Genomic DNA, 17,253 nt, shown 5'->3' with positions numbered 1-17,253 from the left:
TTGAAAGGGCTTGATGGAAGCCAGGAATGACTGAAGAAGCTCATACCCTACATCTCAGCCATTTGCTGACAGTTAGAGAAAGGGTTCCATAGCGTCTTACCAGAGAAGTACTGCCTGAGAGTGAGAGGCTCGGTGCTTTGACTGACTGGGGTTCTTTTGCACAATGAAGATTGTTAGTTTAAATTCCAGTCCAGCCCTGTCAAGGCTGAATTTTAAATGGTATTTACGGACAGATGCAGCATTTGTTTTCAAGGTAGAAAAAAGACTCTCAAAAATACCATTTCATTTTCTCATGATTTGTTGGTAAAAGTCAGAATTAAAAAAAAAAACACTGGATAAAAAAGATTTTCTGCAGTTTGGAAAAATGAAACTTTGTTTAAGCCTTTGTGTGTTGCAATTACTTTTGACATTTTAAAGAAATTTCAAAACGTTTTTTTTAACTTCTAAGTGCGAAGCAACATGGTAAAAGCAGAAAATCTCAATTTTTAATCAACATTTCAACATCTGTCTTGTTCAGTTTTAGGCCATAGTTGATTCTATTTCCTTAATCTCCATATTCTTTTTTAGGACTTTTTGAAACATTTAAAGCTCATATTTTAGAAGGTTTCAACACACAATACAGCATGTGTCATTATAAAAGTTTAAGTACCTTCTTGCAGTTCTTGCTGACAGCTTTTCTACAAAGTCTGACTGTAGATGCCTATTGAAATGTATTAAAATAACCATCCTTTAAGCCGAAGCTGTGTAAATGCAACCACTGATTTTTGGCAACACGTCACCCATGCCTCCTGTTAAATATATAAAAACTTTTCATAGGGATGACACAACTGCACCTGCAGAGAAGTTTCTGGGCAACAAGACCTAGGAATACCTGGAAGAAAATAGGAATGTCATCCCTTGTCATGCACACTAAAGGAAACAGACTGCAGCAGCAGAAGCGATATGCCTTCCCAATCCAGGAGAGTTAGAAGCTTTCTTCTCTAATTGTTCCCTTTGGAAAACTCATATTTATGGGTGTTTGAGATCTATATCCAAGCCTCAGTCTGAATTCCTGGTGGATTCTCGTCATATTCATCAGAAGTGTTGTGCAGTGTGCTGTCAAATAGGAGAAATATAGTTTTCCAGACTACAATTTCTCCATTATGGAAGAGCCTCCATGATACAGTTTGACAGCCAGGGGCTGCTGCAGCTTATTTTACATTGTTCATTCGGTCATTCACTTCCTTTCCATGGCTTTTGCTATGCATGTATCACGATTTAAAATGTTTTACCATTTACCAATGCTTGCCATAGTGAAAAGGTTTTTTTCAGCCTAACCACTTAAGCCAAAAGACACATCAACAGGTTTTGGAATACAGAACTTTTGGGGGACAGGGTATTCAAAGCCACACATGTATGCTCTACTGTTGCAGAAACTGTACACAACTCCTAAATATTGCTCTCTTAGTCTCGTAGAGCTTTAATGAAGTTCTCATCTACTTACAGCTGTTAGGACTTGAACAGTACTTTGACAACACCAAAGATGAGTATGTTCATAAACCAATTTAGATTTATTTTACAGTGAAAAGCACATACAGACAAAAGAGACATTCTGTTAGAGTAAGCTTTATGGAATGTACAATAGAACACAATACAGCATATCTGTACAGTACAAATTCATTTAAGAATCGGTGTAAGTCTACAAGTCCACAGTTGAAATAAAAGGCTTATTTTTCAAAAAAAACATTTTTAAGTCACATTCTACCAGACAAAGCAAAATTCTACACTTTGTCCAGGAGGAACAGAATAATCCATATTGTGGCACTCCATACATTACAGTCTCAGTGCTTGGGTTGAAACTGCAGCCTTTATACAATATTTCGCCTTAGCTCCCATCTATATAAACACTCTCCCACGGTCCAAATTGCATTGCTTCATGATGTAGTTTTCAAGCTACAGTTCTTTGAATAGACCAACTTTACAAGAATACTGTAGGTATGATAGAGCACAAACTTATAAAACCACACAGTCCCTGGAGGATTAGCAGGACTGCTGGGATTTTCCTATAAAAGGGATCACACATCTACAGGATCCTGTATTTCAGATAGAGCACGAAAAGTTATTACAGTACAGCCAGCCTCTGGTCCAATATAATCATGATCACCTTCCCTCATGAAACACTTCATCCCAACTGCAACCAAAATGCTGTGCTTGTTGCAAACTTAATTAGCAAAACTTCAAAGGTTACAAACAGCATGAGCCCATCTAGCCCATGACTGAGCGCATGACACAAGGATCTCATGCAGGTGCTGTTTGAAAGAAGTCAAGGTGCCACTTCAGCAATGTGGGTGACTAGTGTGAATCTAGCCCACAGTCTCCAGCTTAATACGTTTTGCAACATTGCCTTGTCTTCCATACCTTGTCCTTTACCTGAGCTGTGAATTGTTCTCTAAATGAATCTGCATATTTGTAAAATAAATAGACTGTTAATGGAACTGTTGGTTCAGTCAATTCAACTGAATAAACAGCTTTTAAAATTCTGTAGACTGCCTGTGAGTGAATTCACCGAGGCAGTCTTAGTTTCTCTATGGTGCAAAAAGTCCATAAAACCCATTTACTGATACAATTTCTGAACACAAATACATTACATTACAAGAATGGGTTCAGATGCCCTGCTAATTTGTTAATATTGCATTTATGCTGTTTATACTGTTTTGGTTTTTGTCTTGCTTTTTGTGATTGCTTGATTTTAGTGATTTAAAATCATTTTACAACAAAGTGAGCAAAATTTCAGATATAGGTCCATGTGTTCACATTCCTAGTGATCACTGAGAGAATGCAAATCCACCTTTGACAATTTAATCCCAGATATTAATGTTGTGACCAAGCAGGTCAAGTAATACAGTGCCAGCAATTTAAATTCCTATTACTATTAAACCAGTTATAAACAACCACTTTGTTCATTCAACAATACCTCAGCATCACCCAACCCCCAGATCATTTTAGGATTTTGTGCATGTTTTCAATTCTTTCTAGGGCACTGCTTATTAATGGAAGATAGTTTCTGAATAGGCTTCGGACAGACCTCTGGACATTTCCCTGTACTACAAATATGTACATTTTCTACTTGCTTTCCCATGGTTATCTTTAGTATTTATTTGGCTTTGTTATGGCTGTCCATTGTTTGGATCACACATTTTTTTCATGCCTCTGCATGCTTTACTGCTCTTTACCCAACTTTCCCCTGTGCTTTAACCAACAACTAATGTTTACAATACACTCTTCTAGCATCAAAATGTATCCTAATTATTGCTATCATTTTTTTACCAATGAATGATCAGTAAACAAAATGTAATTTTAATTCACATGTATTTCAAATAATGTAAATACTGTACCTTGAGAATGTATTAACTGCAGAGGGGAGGACGCTGCAGGGTTAGTTTACTGGAGTCTGTGTTCCCAGTACAGGACATGCACTCTAGGTCCTACAATTTAATGAACAACCTGATTAATAGGGGTAAGGCCGGCAACTCCTAACAATGTAGAAAAGGAGTATGCATTTATGAATGGCAAAATCTTTCACAGGCAAAGTGAAATGGCAGAATACCATGATGTGTGGTACGGGGGGTTTATAAGAACAACACTGTGATCTCAGTAAATTGAGAAGCGCATTTCAGAACTAAAGAGGCAGTCACATGCATTCTAACTCAGTTTGGAACTTTATCAGTCAGGACTGGAAGGCTAAGATGTTGACGGTTTTCTTCGACATGTGTGTAGGTCTCACATACTGTACAGTACTGTATGTATTATTTGGTTAAAGTCATGACTTCCTTTGGTCAATTTCTCTGAAATGTTCTCTGCAATATGAACAACAGATTAAAGGAGAGGAGAGTTATGTTATGTTATGTTATGTTAGTTGGGTGATAAGTTGTCACAGCAGAAAGCCATTCGAACCTGTCATCTTCGAAAACTGCCATTTATCTTCTAATTAGTTTAATCATTAATAAGCATTGCTGTTTATACAGAAAACTGCATTTCTGTTGTCCATTTACTGCATGCATAAAGAAGGATTGAACAAACGGTTATTCTGCAAAATATCATTACTGTTATTATTCTTAATCAAATCAAGATACATTTACTGTTAGATAACTGGATTTAGAAAATCTCATGTATTTGGATTTACACATTTATTGGTAGCTTGGTTTATTGGTTCTGTTGTTGATTTGGTTAAAGTTCCTTGTTTTGAAAGATATTTGTATGATCATTCAAATTGCTCTGGAAGACCCCGCTCAATGATTCTTGCAGGGAAATGAAATCGAGACCAAAGTGCTGAGGTTAAAGAAGACCCTGTTACATCAGTAAGTGTCAAAAACTATTACTATCAAAACTATTTCTGTTCATTCTTGCAGTTTCAGAATTTAAGAAAAAAACATGTACTTTGATATTAGCTAGGAGAGAGAACAGTACTATTAATCTTTCTTTACTCTGATTCCTAAATGTATTAATATTTGCTTCTAGGAACACACAACTTTCACTAGGACAGCCATACAACTATGGAGGGTGCTATGGTATATGACAACCAGCCTTCTTCAATACTTAGGATACTTATTATATTAAATATGTTGATTTTTTAATACACAAAGATACTTTCTTCTAATTACAGCAAATGTTCAAACCACACTATTTCCCCAGAATTTCTGCAGTGGTTAAAATATGTACCTTATTCTAATTTATCAATACACATACTTTCCCAGGAGGGCAATTTGAAGTCTGTCATGAAACCAAAGGGGGAAACATCCTAATTAATGTTTAAAACAAATTATTAAAGACAAGATACTCAGCTATACAGGCGTGTAAAGGTACTGTAATAGGACTTTTTCAAACCCTTACAATAATTAGAAGAATAAGATAACTTTTCTTAGAGAAAAAATATATTTATTGCACAGGTATCCCTTGTTGGTCAGGCAAAACACACACCCTCCCTACTGTACAGCTTTCCTGGTGAAGTAATACATATACTGTAGAGAGAGAAGTAGATACATACTGTCGAAGGTGACAGTGTTCTGTTCTGGGATGCAAAGTGAAATAAAAATGAACAATACTTTTCTCTCCGTCAGTTTCTCAGTAAATGGTGTTTTGCTTAAACAGATGCTTACTCTGAACAGCAATGTATTTTTAAAAGGAATAGAGACTCCTGTGGAACACACATAATATCACCCGAGACACAGAATTAACTAGCAGAAAAATGCACGTGATTTGAGCATTTCACAAGTTGGTTTGGAACTTTGGGGAGTAAGTGTTTTAAAAAACATCCATAGTGCTTTATGTGAAATTTCACTTTACAAACTGAAATGTTAAAGAACTAATAGCAGGGAGTTTTGTGATAAAAAAAATGAAAAGTATACCATCTATTCGAAATGTTCACAGGGAATTTAAGATTTTTTTATGTGAAGCTGGATTAGTGCCCAGACAAAGCTCAGCAATAGCCTCGTCTTCCTGGAAAAGACCATTATTGTCCTGTTTTCTCTCTGCTGGTTTCCAATTAAAATAAAAGTGCAAGAGATTGCAGGTCAGTAGCTGATCTCTAGAAAGACAATCATATTGACTTGCTTTACCAAAGATAAACGTTAACAGTTTCAATTATACATTTTACAGAGAACACTTTGTTGGAACAGCCAAAGCAATCATTGTTTTGTTAATGCTTTTAGACCAGCATTGTTCATACTGTATCTTTAAGGGCATTTTCAGATGTTGGTTTTTTTGTATACAACATGTTGTTCAAACTTATCTTAGGGAACTAAAAAAACTGCAGCCAAAAAGCTAAATTCAAACCACATTGCAACCAAGAGATATGTATTCTTAGCTTGGCGGAATGAGTCCAAAGTGCAAAAATAATAGATTATTTTTAAGACACACAGTACCATTAAACCTGATTTGCTTTGTGTTTGCTTTCTTCCAGAGATGTTGGCTTTGCAAAACGAATGACAAAAAGGGATTTAACTATAGTATCACATCGTGCTGGCTTTCACAGACTGACAGGTCCGTGATCCAACAAAATCAGAAGAGAAAAAGGATAGGATACCTGGAGAAGATTCCCAAAAGATGGAGGCTCAGAATGTCGGAATTCAGAAAGTCTGAATTGCCATTGGAGGTCAGGATGGAATTCTCATAAATAGTTTCTGAGCAGAGCAATTCTTGTTTTATCGTGACGCTGTTTAAAAGTTGAGATACATTGATAACGTTGGCCATTCTTTTGCATTGCTCTTTAACCTCTTGCACCATGACATCATTATAAAAGGCATAATATCTCTTACTCTTCCGGTACAGGGTGGGGTGTGTGCCTTCTCTTCAACATGAAGCATTTCTTTTACCGCACACAGGAGTGGAGCGGGGTGTAACATATTGATGCTTTGACAGCAGTTAAGCCCCTGGACAACCTGTGCATGACCCTCAGTGGGATATCATTTCCCTTGCTGACAGTCTCCTGACTGGATAATGACTCCACTGCCACACTGGGAACAGCAGAGATACTGTAACTCTACCCACTCTTACCCAATGTAGAATGCTCTCTCTGATTGTTTAATGGAGGAAGTGCTGGAAATCAGGGCCCAGCACGATTTGGCCACTCTCAAGCTGCGACTCGCAGATGCCACCTTGTCCTTCTCGACTCAGACAGTGAGCGGGAGCTGCCAAACCATAAGCGTGCTCTCAGATGACTCAGTGCTGGAGGCCGCTGTCCCTCCGCCCGCCAGCCGGCGGAACCCCCTCCCGCCGGAGATGACGGCGGCCGAGGTGACTTTCTCCTTCCTCCCGCCTTCCCGGGCCGAGGACCGTCCCCGCACCCACACCTCGGGGTCGTCCGTCAGCTCGTAGATGGAGCCGTCTTCCAGGCTGTGCTCCAGGGACTCCAGCGAGGAGTCGGAGGCCCCCTCGGCCTTGGCTGTCAGTGGCTTGCCGGGCAGCTGGGAGGTGGAGCGTAAGCGGTACCGCAAGAGGAGACCCCTGCCCCTGGCCTCCCTGAAAGAGGAGGAGTGGCCCTGGTGCAGGGACTCCTGGGAAGAGGAGTCGCTCTTGTCCTCTGCTCCGCTGGCCGCATCTTGGCCGTCCTCCACGGAGTCCTTTTTGAGCAGCTCTGGCGACAGCGTGCTGGAGGTGGCCACCAGGAAGTCCACAGGTCCACAGTGTGCATTCAGAGAGGTCATCCCTTTGCCTGCAGGGGTGACAGCAGAGATGAGGGGGTTTCACACATGGCCCCCATTGCATCAACACACAGCCGTCTGAAGGCCAGCTCATTATCATCTATTAGCAGCACAAGGCACCAGGTAATCCATCCATCCACAGCTACAGTATTTCATCCTAATAAGGATTACAGTAAAAGTAACATTATTTTCTACCAAGAGAGCCTATGATGCCGAGATGTTCTGTGTTTAGCTACATCCATCCATTTTCTAAGCCAATCATCCAATACGTGGTCACGGGGGAGCTGAAGCCTATCGCAGAAAGCAATGTCCTGGATGGGATGCCAGTCCACCACAGGGCTACACAAACACGCACCCACTCACACCAGGGCCAATTTCCCTAGAAACCATTTAACATACCAGTATATCTTTGAACTGTGGGAGTTGACTGCTAGGACAATATTGCACAATACTGCACATAGGACACTATAGCAGAGTGTTTTTGCTTCAGTTTCCGAAAGCTTCCAGCAAGGGTCACGTTTTACCTGTTATTTTGGGAATACCCTCCAATTTGGGCACAGGCAGCGTGATGATGATGCCCTGGGTAGTACCCACCCACAGCAGACCCTGGCAGATCAGGAGGCTGGTGACACGCACACTTCTCTGGCCTGCAGGTTAGAGGGGCAAAGTCATAGTTAGTTTTATATATCAGGTGTGTGCCATTCACTTCTTCCGCCCACTGTTATTTCATTTGTTACTCATTACATATCCAATTGCTTGTGTGCTCATCAATTCCTATCAACTGTTCCTGCTCGGATTGATGGTTTCCAAAACAATCACGAAAACGCTTGATAAAATCATGCTATATTGCATTGTTTATTTCATGTAACTACACTGAGCATTTTTTGCCTCCTAAAACATCGTGCTGATTACACTTCTGAGAGCATTCTGAATTCTTTTCACTTCAGTGGATTGACATCATTTAACAAAGCAATTACAGTAGGGCCGTTTTTCCGTTTCTTTTTTTTATTTTATGCACAAGAAAAAAAGCAATTAGTGCTCTCTAAGGCTGAGGAACCATTTGATTACACATCAACAGCATGTCTGTACTGCAGAAGGGTCACAAGGGGTTTCTTGTTGAGCGTTTTGAATTCTTACCCTTCACACATTACATTCCACAATCTCCTGAGGTCTGAATAATGTGAATGTCTGAAAACTAGCCAGCATTCTGAGATTCTGTGCAGCTCTGAGGCAAATTTCAAGACAGGAAACCCGACCAGGGCAAAATGCTGGTTCATGCATGGATGCAAATTACACAGTCACATGTTACATGATTTGTTTGCAAAATTAATGTTTATCTAATTGATTTATGTGAACACATTCGTTAATTTCAGAGCGATGCACATGGGGAATTGCACCTTGTATGCCAACTGAATGACTGAATCTTTGTTAGTGGCAATAGGCAATGAAACACCTGCTATACTCTGCCCAGAAGGGGAAATGGTCAATGCAGAGAACTAGAAGTGCTAGGATGGTTCTGAAACATGATGAATGCCATTCTGTTTCTTCGTGGCTGGCACGAGTCACCACAAAGTGAAAACAGTGCAGTCAAGGTGCTCACAATAAATGCCTGCACATGAATCCTTGCATGAGAATCACAGGATTGACAAGATAAATACTGTTTCTTTTTCACCTTTGCTTTCTTCCCTCTCCAATGGGAAGACCTGAAGATGTTTTGTTTGAAATAAAATTCTAGATATGGCTCAAAAGATATTACACACACTGTTGATCAAGTTATATTCAGATCAAACAGTTATCAAACCTATTAGCTATTGAAATTGGCTTTCTATACCCCTAAAAGTTTTTAGAGGTTTACTGACTATACAAAAGCCTGCATGTTTTACAAGGCACATTATTGGTGGCTAAAATGTATATTGTATGGAACTTCTTTGCCCAAAAACTAAGAATGTTAGATTATCTTTGAAACATTAGCAGTTTATGATATTGAAGTATGTCAGAAGACTAAGTGAAAGCCTCTGCTTCATATATTTTTTATTCCACTCTAAAATATTTTCCATACAATGTTAGGCTAAAGTTTTGTTTTTGATATTTTCTTCCCTTATCTTATAAATGTAAACAAAGCCAGTAGTTACAATTTTCTTTGACCTCCAAATTCAGAGGAACATGCCTACAGGGTCACTTCTGCCAGCAGTTCTTATATTTTTACTGCATTGTCTCCCTCCCATAAAGTAGATATTATAAAAATTCAGTCTGGCAAGGAAGGAATTGCTGCTGCCTGCTAGTTCTTGGCACGCATTCAAGCGCACTGTACAGTCTAGGTCAGCTGTGGTCCCTGTGGTCCAAAGCTGAATGATTATCTAATTATCTAAAGAGAAGGTACAGCTTTGCACCACTCTGGCTCACAGTCATGTGCTTGGGGAAACAATTTGTGGTGATTAACAATAATCTAAATTCACTTTCAACATCATGCAAGCAGTAACTTCTGCTGTTGTCAATGGATTTATTTCATCTCTCTACAGTGGATGTTTTTTGCAACATCTATTGGTTCATCTTTACATGACACCTTGAGTTCCAAACATATTCCTAAAACCAAGGAATTCATATTCCTATTTTATTTGGCTCTTTATGTATGCATGGTTTCTTTAGCTGTCCCTGTATACAGTAGTAGTCAAAACCCTCAAGTGCCAGGTTGTTCTTTCACTTTCTTTAGAGTTTTTTTAGAGGGAACAAACAGTTAATGGCACACTTTAAGAGCACAGGAGCAGTCCTGTAGTTCATTAAATTGTTACAGGGCTTGAAGCTTGTACCACTGACGAGGTCTGTCTCTTTGTATACTCTATTTAATAATAATAATAATAATAATAATAATAATAATAATAATAATAATAATAATACTTAACTTTATTTATAGAGCACCTTTCATACAAAGATCAGCTCAAAATGCTTTACAAACCAAGCATAAAAATAAAATCTTAAAATTAAGAGATATACTTTGAGCTGTAAAGGAAAACACAGTAAAACAACATAAACATCAATGTACTGTATGCTTGAAAAAGAAACTAAATAAAAATGAGGAAAGTCGTAATAAAATATAAACCATAAAAGATCAATAAAAAAGAAAGATAAACAGAAAGAACAAAGAACCATTTAAACTAAAAGCTAAATTAAAAAATATATGTTTTCTAAAACAATGTACCGAGCTTGACTGCCTAATAAAGTGGTAATGAGTTCCATAATTTCTCAAAAGCACCACTGGGCTGAGGTGCCAGTTCAGGGGTTTCAAGCCTGCTGCAGTTTGAGGTCTGTAGCTCACGATTTCTCTGACAATCCTGATTCCCCCATTCTGCCTCAGCTATAACATCCCTGCTCTTCTCTTCCTGATCCACACCCCTTGTGACAGGCTGTTAATGCCTCTTTTCTGGAGGGAGAAAATCAAGAATGACCCTAATCAAACTGAGACATACTTACAGAGGTATTTAGATAAACAACCACATTTGAATTCAAGTTCTTTGAGTCCAAATGTCCTGAGGTGGAAGGTTTAAGTTAAGATTTTCTTTGAAATGTTCTGAAGCCATAGTAAAAGTCTGTCACATTAATTATTCTGCTATAGTAAGAATGCTGGAAAGTTCTGTAAAACTGACCAAAGGAAAGAAATACTTTGGCTGGATCAAAGCTTGTCAGAGTTGGTTCCTTGAAATAATAAGTGAAATATAGAAAAAACGAGAGTGCTAAAGATATACTTTACAGCTTCTATATAAAGTTAAGCTATTAAATGATCATTTTCAAACTTTCAGTGGAGTTGCTTCTATCTCTAGAGACTAAGATGATAGAAATTATAGATCACTTGATCTCTAATCTATAAATCTGTGATTTATGCAGCAGTGAAATTCCCACTGTTGTACAGCACCTGCATTCACAACTTTAGAGCATCAAAAATCTATAGAAAGCATATTTTAAACCTGGAAATGAAATTAACACCATTCCCATCCCTCTGTAAGTGTCCAGATTATAGTGAGATGTTTGACTACCAGAACACACTTTTTCAGCATCCATACAGACAAAGAAACTAGAGAACCCACGATACAGAGGTCAGTTTGCCTCTAAAATATTTATGATCAGCTGTAAAATGTACGGGGTGGAGGAAGTGTCTATTGACGTTGTGCTGGCACCAGGTACACCTGCTTACGAGGTGAGGCAACCAAAAAAAAAGACAGTTTCCATAGCAACCCGGTCTTCAAACCCCTCGACTGATACAACCTTTCTCCTGTGTCTTGTCACTCCTTCAAGGCTTCTCTCTTTACTAATTAATCTCGCTACCCTTATATGTTCATTACCGGGGTCATGAGCAGTTGTTAGATTCATACAGTACTTATTCTCGTCAAATCCCTCAGCTCTGACCGCAGGGACCAGCTTGAACAGGAAAAGCAGAGCCGTCCTGTGAAGGAGGATGTATGCCTTAATTGCTGGCCTGGTGCAGCTCTCATTAAAAAGTATGTGTGTCCTGCTAATTTGTGTGATACCTTTTGTCCAACTCCTCACTGTAGCCACAGGGTTACCCTTACACATTTGCACATGCAATGAGCCAGGTCTGACTTAATGGTAAGATGTAAGTATGACTCCTAGAACATGCAGAGAATGCAGAAGCAATGCTGAAAGGTGTCAGGACTGCCTTAGCAGCACAGGGAATTACAAAGTGATAGTAGAGACTCTTATACACCTCACGCTGAAGTACTAATGTTCTCCTTCAACACAATGGGGCATGAGACCTGCCACTCCTAGCTGCTAACTTCACTGATGTGTCCAAATGTTGGATCACCTATACTTCCAATCCATAGTACTTATCAATCACTTATCCTTTTTGTTGTACTAAAAAATGTACAATAGGCAGATTTTGCAAAAATCCTGAGTAAAGAGGAAAGCAAATCACAAAACCTTTTTTCTTTTTTTGATGGATTTTGCAGATTTCTTCCTTCAAATTAATTTACTATTACCTGCTTTCTTGCATATAAATTTTAGAGGCTGACTGAATTTTGCCAGATGATTCTGTGCAAAACTTTGCAGCACTGTCCTCACATGGAAGCTCTGTCTAGAGAAGAACATTGTCACAATCCCCACTCCGGGAAAACATCATCAATCCACATCTTTTCAGAAACAAAAGATTTCGTTCACCACAGATGATATTTTCATATACATGTACATGTATCCACGATGCCTTTAAGAGTTGACTTTACTTGCTTTCACTGTCTCTGAGATTCACAAAACGTGATACAGTAAAGGGCTGTGATGACACGGTCAGTTTTTACAAATAAGCATGTCCACAGGCACGCACTCAATCCAGCTGCAGGAGCTCGGTAATTTCTGGAGGCTGACCGAGTTTGTCGGAAAAAAAGGACAGGGAAGATTTGGAGAATAAGAGGATAGGACTGGATTCGACAGCAGAGGACACCACAGGGAGGTAGCGGCAGGACAGGGGTCAGGCAAGTTCTGGAAGTCAGGATCAAGACACAGAGACGGGGTTTTCTCTTCTCAATAATCTGGTTGCAGGTAGTGTGTCAGAAGGCTAGGCTAAGCACAGCAGTGGCTCGGCAGCCCACACAACAGAGCACCTTCCCCATGGCGGTTCTGGTCTTATATAGGGAATTTGGTCTGATTAATCAGATGATGGAGAACAGACGTGGTCTCCTGTGGCCACCATGGGCCGGGAGTTCCTGCCAGTCTGGGCGTGACAAGGGACAGACAGGATCACACCAGACAGTGGGGCTTCATTTATTGGGAAGATCAAGTTTTAAGAATAAAAAAATGACTTTAATGGGTAAGAGTTGCATCTGCAGTTTAATTTTAAAAGCCAGAGTGTGGCAGCAAAGCTTGTGTGCGACCGTGACTTGTGAATCTCTTTACAGAGCTGTAGATTGACAAATTCCACTGTATAACAAAGTACTTGAGAGTGCAGGACAATGAATAAAGGCATGATAATCACGGGATTATGTGGGATCGTGTCTGTATTGTGCTGAACTGCAGGTCTGCTGCGGGGCCTGATCAGAAATGGACTTGCCTGGACTGAGGAAAGTGGAGCGGGTTGAGATGTTGATGTCCTGGAGGTGCTCCAGAGTCTCAGTGTGAAACAGACGGATGAATGAGCCCTCGGAGAACGCCATCCACACGCCGCCACCTGCCCGCACCATGTGAGCAACGCTCACCGTCTTGTCGTGGTGGGTTTCGAAGCTCTGGCCAAGGAGAGAGTGGTGAGCAGACGAAATGGTGACCAGCAGAAAACAAATGGAAATGCAGTTCATTTCGATTACATGGAATAGATGTATTAATTGCATGGAATCATCTAGCAGGAGATGCTGTGGAAATGCACTTGCCTGGGCTCCTTTAAGGTACTATCATCAATCAGACAAGCAAGACATGGATCACCTCCTGCAGGGCCCTTGAGATTTTAGTACAATTTTCAACTGTGTTTTATAACATCCGTCTCTTAAATAATCAGAAATCTGACTATTCACTGCACATGTAAAATCCATATTCAGTGTTCTTTCAACCATGTTCTTACAGAAAGAAGGCAAGAAGTTCTATAAAAATATCATTAATACTGTTGTACATTGTTGCAGCTATTATACATATAGTAAACTTTTTTAAACACTTTGCACAGGTATAAATAGGCCCCTTTTTTAAGCACTATAATACAGAGCTCAGAGTTTCATCCCACACACAGCTAAAAACAGACTGAAGTTCAAGCAAAAGGCACTCAAGAAACTCTGATTGTTTCCTTGGTGACAATGAAGAAAGACCAACTCAAAGAAAACATCTGAAAAATCATCAGGTAACTGCAGAGAGCCCTTTTGCGACACACATAAAAATCTATTCTGTTACTAATTGTTTCCAGCAATTAGCAATGAGGTATTAAAACTAAAGTGTCCAAACAATAAAGTAATAAGCCATCTCTAACTTCATTTCCATTATTTTATTTTTGAGATAATCCACTGGAATACACCCTATTATTATTCTGGTCCAAATTGTACTTAAGATTTCTCGTTCTTGGTAATAATTGGAAAAAACACAGGGCAAGCCCAATGTCTTAATGTGAAAATGGCCTAGCTGGGATTTGATCCAAGGATCTTTTGATGCTTTAAGTTTACTCCACACATTGCACTTTAACTTTCTGGTTTTTGGACAACCAGGTCCCAATAAAATCAACATCATTTGGGAAGAAGAAACTGCAGCAGTAAATTATCTCTTACTTATTTCAGAACTGCTGAATCTCCCACTTTGACTTTTCTGAGTCAGTAGCAGGTAATTTGTGTCTGAACATGAAATTCTTGAGTTAGTTCTTTTATCTTCTCAAAAATGCCACCAGCCTAAAAGTGTTTAAAACAAACATCCCAACTAAAAACCAGCAGATTGCTCTCATTTAAAGTCAGTTAAATGACTTTTTCAGCACTCACAGTTCTTCAACCGTCATTTTCTTTTGGGTACAATGAAGTGGTAGCCATTGATAATGGTCAAAAATCGCATGTCATTCTTTACAAAAACAGCTAATGGCTTTTCACCGTAAGATGTTTTTCAAATGCTCTTCCTCGAATCACATTCATTTCACCCCTACATCCATTCACCACAAAGAGACAGGCGTTTCTTAAGTGTCACTAAAATCTTTGCTGGGTGAAAAGCTCAGGCAGTTAAACCAGTTGACCAACAGGCTGCCTGAAAGCCAATTAATTTGATATCCACTGCAAGTCAAGATCAAATCAGATTTGCTGAGTTCAGAGTATACTGTATATTGAAACAAATATGTTTTTATTAACATTACACAATACACCACAGAAATAGAGCAGACACTAACAAATCTGCACCTTTTACAGTAGTTTGATCTTGTACTTCTTTTTCGGACTGATGTCACATTTTCAGTTCACTTATACCCTAGATACAGTATAAATGACCAGTAGAATAACTTAAAAATTCCATTATTTTTAGTAGTACTGTGTGTTTATTAAAATTATTAGGTTGTGTGGTGGATGTCTCATGTTATTTCTATATTAAATGTTATTTGGACATCTTTAGCATTACTGCAAGAAGCAACTATTGTTTAAATGCGACTGTAAAATATGATCTGTAAAGAAATGCCCTGATATTGTATACCACAGCAATTATTTATCTTTCCCAATACTAATTTTTCTGATGGAATTTCTATGTAAATCAAAGCATGAATAATATCAACTTAACTCTTAACTTTGTATTGAGGGGGAAAATACTTTGCAATTCAAAAATTGTATACAGATCCTCCTGTTATGTCTAGGTGTTGTATCAAAATACTCCCTGTGGCTTAAATGCTTTTCTCATGTACTGTTGGAATCATGATATATTGTGTATTAGTTGTACAGTATATAAGCACTGCACAATTAGTAAAGAAACAAAGGCTTGCATTGCTGAATCAATGCAATGCCTGTTTTATAGTAAAGTATACCCATTTTTCATCATCAATCTCCCACACAGAAATGCATTTGTCCTAGCATGCTAGAATTTTCCATGTTCCTGCAGCACATGGATTCCTTCACATCTACACTGTCATAGAAACAAAAACATCATGACCTTTATCGCTGAACATTCATGCTCAGACTTCTTTGTTACTGAGGAATTAAGAGGTTTGCCTTCCAAGCTTTGTCATTTGCTCCATGGTTTGCAGTGTAAGATACTGGATTTGCATCACATCACTATGATAATGATAATGATAAAACGATAATGCCCTCCAATGAGGGGATATAATCTGCCTGTTTCGTATTTTCAGTGAGCATCAGGAGCCCTGTTGTGTTGCTTGTCCATTGGACAGTTCTCTAAAGGTGTCGCAGAGCTTTAATATTTACAGTGCCCCCTGTGTGGGATCTCTGCCAGTTCCTGCAGAATTTAAAATCCCCAAGTAGCAATCTCATGCAAAAGAAAATAACCTTGACAATGAAAGTGATGGAAATAGTAAGTTAAAGGAAATAGTTTATATATCGAACTACCCTCATACATTATGATGGAAAGGCAACTCAGTCAAATGTCATCAGCAAAGTGTCACCACTTCACACACATGCTGTAACTCCATAAAACACATTGAGTATATACTTCTATGTTTTTAGAGATTTTGTGGGATATGAGGACAAAAACTCACAATACACAACATAAAAAAACTGGTGCAAATCATGGACCACAGGGGCATTTACTCTATTGTTTCCAGCTGCGTCTACACTACTCGTTTGTGACTTTCACAGTACAACCCCGATGATGACAAACGTTGATCAGTATCATGAATTTACCTACAGTATGTCATGTCTGTTCAATAACACGTCAGCTACTGTAAAGTTTTAACCATTACCCTGATAATATCTTTGTTAATTTGTTATTGTTATAAGGTGCTTAATTTGTACCGGAGCTCATTGACTGCTTGTTTTAATTTATGCAAAAGAACTTTGCTCACTTCTCCTGAATACCTTAAAAATTGACTTGAGTAACACAAAACAGAACAAGACATAGAGTCTTGTGCTCTGCTGCACTGAACACTGTACTGTAATCTAACACTGTAGATTGTCAGGAACTGAATGGGACAGATAGCGAATGGATATTGCATTCCATTGTTGCATGCTCAAATATTCAACAACATATTTCCTCAGAAACAATGAGCAAACTGTTTGAAAAGATAATATAGTGCACTCCTAAAAGCTAATGCTAGATGAGGCTAAAAAAAGTGCCTCGATCGAGTTACACAGCTTTCAGTATTTTTTTAAACCAACAATGTTTTAAAATATGGCTTTATAAAAAGAATGAAAAATACTAATAAAATTCTATAAACTTAAATTAAAAAGATAACATTGTAATAAAAAATAATATGTTAATGCCAATATGGTTGCCAATAGCCTATATACGTAATGCATGTCTCATTGATCTGCCCCTCCTGGGATTTGATCACGGTCGTTGGCAAGCACAAACACAGGCCCATTCCCTAGACCATAGATGTGTGGTTGAGCAGAGATATGAGGCCATTTATCATGATCATGGGTCACTAAAATGTGTTCTATTTGTTTTTTTGGTTTTGCCTTTC

The 17,253-nt window shown here is 38.8% G+C and overlaps 1 protein-coding gene across 6 annotated transcripts in view; it reads right to left on the bottom strand.

The window, feature by feature from the left end:
• Window positions 1-1,527: 1,527 nt before the first annotated feature.
• The window catches only part of LOC148817499 (rho guanine nucleotide exchange factor 10-like protein), a 136,793-nt gene continuing 121,067 nt past the window's right edge, over window positions 1,528-17,253 (bottom strand). For all 6 annotated transcript variants that reach the window (XM_088937853.1, XM_088937852.1, XM_088937854.1 and 3 more), the window contains 3 exons: window positions 13,231-13,402; window positions 7,703-7,825; window positions 1,528-7,189 (listed from right to left, as the gene is read on the bottom strand). In XM_088937853.1, coding sequence (XP_088793979.1) covers window positions 6,648-7,189; window positions 7,703-7,825; window positions 13,231-13,402 — 837 coding nt within the window. In that variant the 3' untranslated portion in view covers window positions 1,528-6,647. The remainder of the gene's footprint in view (window positions 7,190-7,702; window positions 7,826-13,230; window positions 13,403-17,253) is intronic.

This window comes from Atractosteus spatula, chromosome 20 (assembly GCF_055471065.1).
Source record: "Atractosteus spatula isolate fAtrSpa1 chromosome 20, fAtrSpa1.hap1, whole genome shotgun sequence".
Taxonomy (NCBI): domain Eukaryota; kingdom Metazoa; phylum Chordata; class Actinopteri; order Semionotiformes; family Lepisosteidae; genus Atractosteus; species Atractosteus spatula.
Note: the sequence above shows the minus strand (reverse complement) of the source record. Positions and strands in the feature narration are given on the sequence as shown.